General features: G+C 33.8%; 1 protein-coding gene across 1 annotated transcript in view; it reads left to right on the plus strand.

The window, feature by feature from the left end:
- LOC145258113 (CWF19-like protein 2) overlaps positions 1 to 6,031 on the plus strand; it is a 64,683-nt gene that overhangs the window by 32,251 nt on the left and 26,401 nt on the right. Inside the window, exons 11-12 of the mRNA XM_080115857.1 lie at positions 3,078 to 3,143; positions 5,869 to 5,983. Coding sequence (XP_079971983.1) covers positions 3,078 to 3,143; positions 5,869 to 5,983 — 181 coding nt within the window. The remainder of the gene's footprint in view (positions 1 to 3,077; positions 3,144 to 5,868; positions 5,984 to 6,031) is intronic.

Raw genomic sequence — 6,031 nt, forward strand, 5'->3', positions numbered from 1 at the left:
ATTAATGTTTTGTTTCTAAAATAAAATACAATTGCATCTTTGTATGTGGGGTGGGCGATCAGAAAAGAGCATTTGATTGACTGTTCATCTAATATCAATATGGCCTAAATTTTCTGAAGTCAGAAATTTAGGACCACTTTCGTACACTAGCACCACAATTTTATACTCGATGTTACATAGTGGAAGGTTGCCAACAAGTTGGCTTTGGATCTCTGCTTGCCTGATGATCAAATAATAACTCGGCTCTTATTTTCAGTGATGACATTTCTCTGCTCAAGAAGGTGAACGAAACAAAAGATGTTAGTCGTCTCGCCAACTTGTCCTTCAAGTCATCTAAACATTGTATTAATGCTGCAAACAAAGCAAGGAGTATTGTTTTTTGTTTTTTTTTTCATGGGAGTTACCACTTATCAAGGCCCAGAAGCCACTTGGGGATAAGGGTTATTGTGTGTACAGTAGTCAATGGGATAATATCGTAGTAATCATTAGTAATGGAGATTTGATAAAGTGTCTTACTTAAGGAGGCGGTTTATCAGGAATTTGTTTATGTTGGACTTGAAGACATCCAAGTTGTTGTGGACTTGAAGACATCCAAGTTTCTTATTTGACATTCTTTCTCTGTGCTGTTGTTATGAGAAATATGGGAGAGGCAATGTTTCTGTACTGTTAACAGTAGCTTCTATTTCCTTGGATGGGTTATATAAATATGTGATTTTGTCTTATATTCATTCAGCATTGATAATACAATACATACATACATACATATATATATATATATATATATATATATATATATATATATGTTTTATTTTTTATTACCATATTTTTCTGTTAAGTTACATTATTGTTTCAGCTACTCGGCCGTTTTTTTGGCGGTCTGTAGCTTCCTCAGACTTTTACAGAAATGTTTGCTATTTTGGGATGAAAGAATGAAAGAGTGAATGAGGTCAGGGGGGTGCAAGGAGGGTGGAAGAAAGAGAGGAAGGGAACAAGGGGGGAAGGTGGGAGGGGGGTGCTTGGTATGTTGATAATGTTTTAGTTTTGGGGTTTAAAGAACTTGTGGGGGAGGGTCTGGGAAGTTCATTTCTGGTGTGGCTGAGGGCATAGGGATACATGGAGGGGAAGGGGAATATGTGGGGGTGGGAGGAGGGGAGGTTACTTTAAAATTCGAGTCTTAATGTTAAAGTTTTTATGCGTCTCGTTGGTGAGATGATTTCTTGGTAAGTATGTCTTGACCTGTTGGGCAAAAAACAACCGAGTAGCTGAAACAATAATGTAACTTAACAGAAAAATACGGTATTAAAAAATAAAACACTATTTGCTCTACAACAGTATTGAGCACTTTCTTCAGTTTTTATTAATTACCATTTTCACTATATATATATATATATATATATATATAGAATAAATGACAAAAAACTATATTCCAAAATACATGATGTTGACCATCTTATAATTTATTCCTTTAATTCAATTGACATTTACAATTCTTGACAATATCTGTTTCATAGCGCAAACTCAATTACTTAATTTTTATATCAATCAGTGAATCTATTTTGCCCTTAACTCATCAGAAGAAATAGCAACAATCAATTTGTCAAAAGGAAATAAAGTGTTATTTGACATGATTAAAATCTGAAAATTGAAAGAGAAGGTTTGATAAAACTCAAAATGGAAACATATTAAAGGTATTTGCATCTTTTCTTCCAATTTTCGGATTTTAACCATGTCAAATCACACTTTATTTCCTTTTGATGGATTGATTGTTGCTATTTCTTCTGATGAGTTAAGGGCAAAATAGATTCACTGATTGATATAATAATTAAGTGATTGATTTTGTGCTACGAAATAGATACTGTCAAGAATTGTAAATGTCAACTGAATTAAAGGAATAAATTATAAGATGGTCAACATCATGAATTTTGGAATATAGTGTTTTGTCATTTATTCACTATATTGCTCTGTAATTACATTGAGCTTCTTAAATAAGGATTGGTATATATTATAAGAAAATATATTTCTACAGAAATATATATATATATATATATATATATATATATATATATATATATATAGTTATAACAAAGGCAATCAACTAGCGTTTATGCAATGTTCACGACTTCCGCTTGTACAAACACTCTAGATTACTTACGTACTCGCCTGAATTCAGCGTTTAATAGTTCTTAATTCCCTTCATTTTTGTAGCAATTGTTTGGTGACCCTAAGGTAGAGGCTCGGCAAATGGAGCAAAAGGTGGTTTTGTAGCTGGGTTTGGATCTCACAACCGGCAGGAATTGTTACCTTTTTTTTTTTTTGCAAGGTGATCACCACTTATCAAGGCCCGGAAGCCACTCAGGGATAAGGGTTATTCCATGTACAGTACGTTAGTGTGGGGGGTTTAGTAAAAATGTCTACTTAAGGGGGCGGTTCATCAGGAATTTGTTGATGTTGGACTTGAAGACATCCAGGTTGTAGTCAGGTGGGAAACAAGCAGACGGAACAGGGTTCCACAGGCGTGCAGTTCTAAGAAAGAAGCTTTGTTCATGGAATCTATGTTTTGATTTAGGCACAGATAAAGAGTGGGGGAAATTTTTGACAGTGGTTTCAGGTAGATGGGTGTTTTTCGTAAAAGATTTGCGAGGGGGGGGACCAGAGATTGGAACTGAGATGAACACCTGCCATGGAAATAACGATAAAACAAAGATAGGCTCGCAACGTCTCTTCTATGGGAGAGAGGTTGCAGGGAAGAGAAAAGGACATCCCCCACTAAGCCACAAAGTCTATTTTGTACTCTGTCAAGGCATGATAGGCTGTTTTTAGCAGCTCCTGCCCAGATATGGCAGCAGTATTCCATCCTTGGGCGTACTTGGCTTTTATATATATATACACCTACACTGATGATTGCGTAAGCATGAAACACTAGTGTCTGTAGGAAAAATGAATAATTATTATTTAATTTATAATTAAATAATATTACATATATTTATTTATTTATATATATATATTTATTTACAAATAAATGACTGCTACAAATACATAACAAATATATAAATGTGTGTACGCATTAATATTTTCAGGTGCAACGTGAAAAGATGAGTACAGCTGAAGATCAAAATAGCATGTTTTCACGTCTTGCTGGAAGAGTAAGTATTTTGTTTTGTCTATCCATTTGTCTGTACATTTAATAATAACGTGAAAGAAATGATTCATAGAACATAATAAACTGAATTATAATAACACTTGCCGCAAAGCTAACAACTTAAGCCCATACCACCGGAAGTAGAAAAAAAAAAAAGAAAGCCACGTGCAATAGATGGAAACGGAACTGGCTACCAACGACTATTGAATTCAAGTGATTACTGCATTACAAAACAAGTGCATTCAATCTAAAAACTTTGTTGTTGATAAAAAAGAAATGAATGCCAACTGTATTAACTAGAAAGGTCTGTGGACTGAATAACTTTTGAAATATTGATTTTTTTTTTTAACGCACTGATGAAGCCAAAGTTTGTGCAAATTATAATTTGATGAACACTTATATTCTTGCAATTTTGTAAATAAAAGAAATAATTTCTGAGAATGAGTGAATACTTGCATATCTATCTCTATTAACGTGGTATCTTCAAAGAATATATATATGTATGTGTATGTGTGTATATATATATATATATGTACGTGTGTGTTATATATATATAAAAGAATAACAGCATTCCAAGATCCAAATATTTATTTTTCATGCAAAACAGCTCCTCCAGCATGTTAAAATTCTGGCACATTTTTTACAAATCCATTTCATTATGCAGAAAGAAATGATTATTATATGAATACCGTTTCTTTTTGTTATCTTTAATAAGGGGGGATCGTGTGTGTGATCGTCTAATCAGTGTTAATGTCATGTGTGATCGTCTAGTCAGAATTAACCTCATGTAATCGTCTAGTGGTCCAGTCTATTAAATGATATGTTCATATGCCGTTGTGTGTGTGTGTGGTACATGTATTTTTCAACATACCTTCTGCATCTTGGATGTTGGTCCATCTGGAATCATCTCATCTTGGAGGGGAGACTGGTACTTGTTTTAGACGAATATTCATTCACTCCAACACAATGAATTGGTTTTATAGTTTTTTATTTCACTTTACAGATGTCTCGCAGAATGGATGAAAAGTGAATCTGGCTTGTGTGGTTCTGTTCTACACACTTCAGCCCCCCCCCCCCCCGGCAACGAAGAGGAGGATACAACGGTGAAGCCGTCCGTCCTCTTCTAAGTCTAAACCAAATCTCCACAATTCAGCTAACCTGATCATGTGACTCATACGTAATCCGATCAGCTGATCTTGACTTCCGGTCAACGTTTCTATGATATAATTTACACACCTCCCCCTCTCTTTCTCTCGATTCATTCTCTAACACATATACTCTTCAAAAAAATTAGAAATGCTTTGCTTAGATAAAAAAAATGCATGATAAAATAATGTTGAAAGGAGAAAGAAGTTTTTGGAAGACTCAACCTCGTGTGTTTGTTTGGCAGCCATTTTTGATTATATTGTAAAGCTAGATAGGGTTTATTCAACATATGAATAGAAATGTTTTGAATTTTTTTATTCTACAAAGAAATTACTAATATTTATTTTCAACTGATCGAAACCCTGTTTAGATATAACCCTAATAAACAAATTACAGAAAAAACTTTGTTAACTATTCTGTACTTTCACCTAAAAATTTAATAACCAAAAGATACTGTGAAAATTGAATTTAACTTGAAAATCCTATCTAAAACTTAGCACGGTTCATAAACTGCAGAAGTACATAAAATTTAGATCAATTGTCGCAATATCTTTGATATATAATAAGGGTATGATTAAAGAAAATTCAAAAGTTCTACTTGTAGGCACTCGTGATAGGAACTAACCAATCAAATGGATCCATGTTCTGCTGGTAACCAATCAGAAACCAGAATTGCTCCAAAAAAATATTGGATATTTTAGAATTTCCTCACATGATTTTTCGTGTCCACATGAGAAAGATCTTTGCTCTTTGTCTGGAAAAATTTAAATTCCAAGACTTATACAGATTAGCTACCCACCAAAAACTCTTTTTCATCTCCAGGACTTGTACAGATCAGCTACCCAGCTGAAACTCTTCTGAAATTAAACATGGTGTTCAATTCAAAACCAGTTTTCTAGAATTTCAGTTTCTTCCGACGATATATAAGGTTAGTTTGGAAGTGAGTTTTTAAAAGCCATCCAGCACATATCAGCAAGTAAAATGGCATTAAAGTGAGGATGTTCATGAAACGAAAGGTAAAAAAAATAAAAAAAAGCTAATAATATGGGGACATGAGCATACTGAAGCAAGATGTAATGTTTTTCATTAAATCCCGAGCAACATTGGGTTATCATGCTACTTGTTTACTATAATAAACTGTTAGAAATAAGGCAATGTATCTTTTACATTAAATTATTGTTGTAGCTTTTCAAATGAATCTATTATAATCCAAGCAGGTGTATGTAGATGTATAATTCTTATCTTAGTACTAGCAGGGAGACTCGACATTGCCCGGAGCAAAAGTATAGTATATTTCTATCTCTTTAACTGTCTTTCTATCTTTTTCTCATTATCCCTATCTATCTCCCTCTTTCTTCTCTGCTCATCCCATTCCCCTCTCTGAACACACACATATGCATGCACACACACACCTCAAAGTATTTTTAATACATATTTTTCATTTTACTAGATACAGAAATCAGTTTATCGTTTTTTTTTTTTTTTTGTAAAACTGAAAAGTATTCAGTTTTTGTCTTGTGGAAGTTGTTAGATTTTATTTTCCTGGTTTCTAAGTTGCACTGATTTATCTCCCCTTGTTTCAGTCAGTGGAAAAAACAGATGAGGATTATCAGATCGATGATGTATTCGTGTCTCGAGCTGCCAAGGAAGAATCGGAAGCAAAAACATTCGATCTGCAAAAGGCTCGTGCCATTTTTGGTAAGTACCATTTCTTAGCATAAAAAAACATTTTCAGCGATGTTTTTC

Source organism: Euprymna scolopes, chromosome 33, assembly GCF_053919585.1.
Source record: "Euprymna scolopes isolate OS-2025 chromosome 33, ASM5391958v1, whole genome shotgun sequence".
NCBI classification, from domain to species: domain Eukaryota; kingdom Metazoa; phylum Mollusca; class Cephalopoda; order Sepiida; family Sepiolidae; genus Euprymna; species Euprymna scolopes.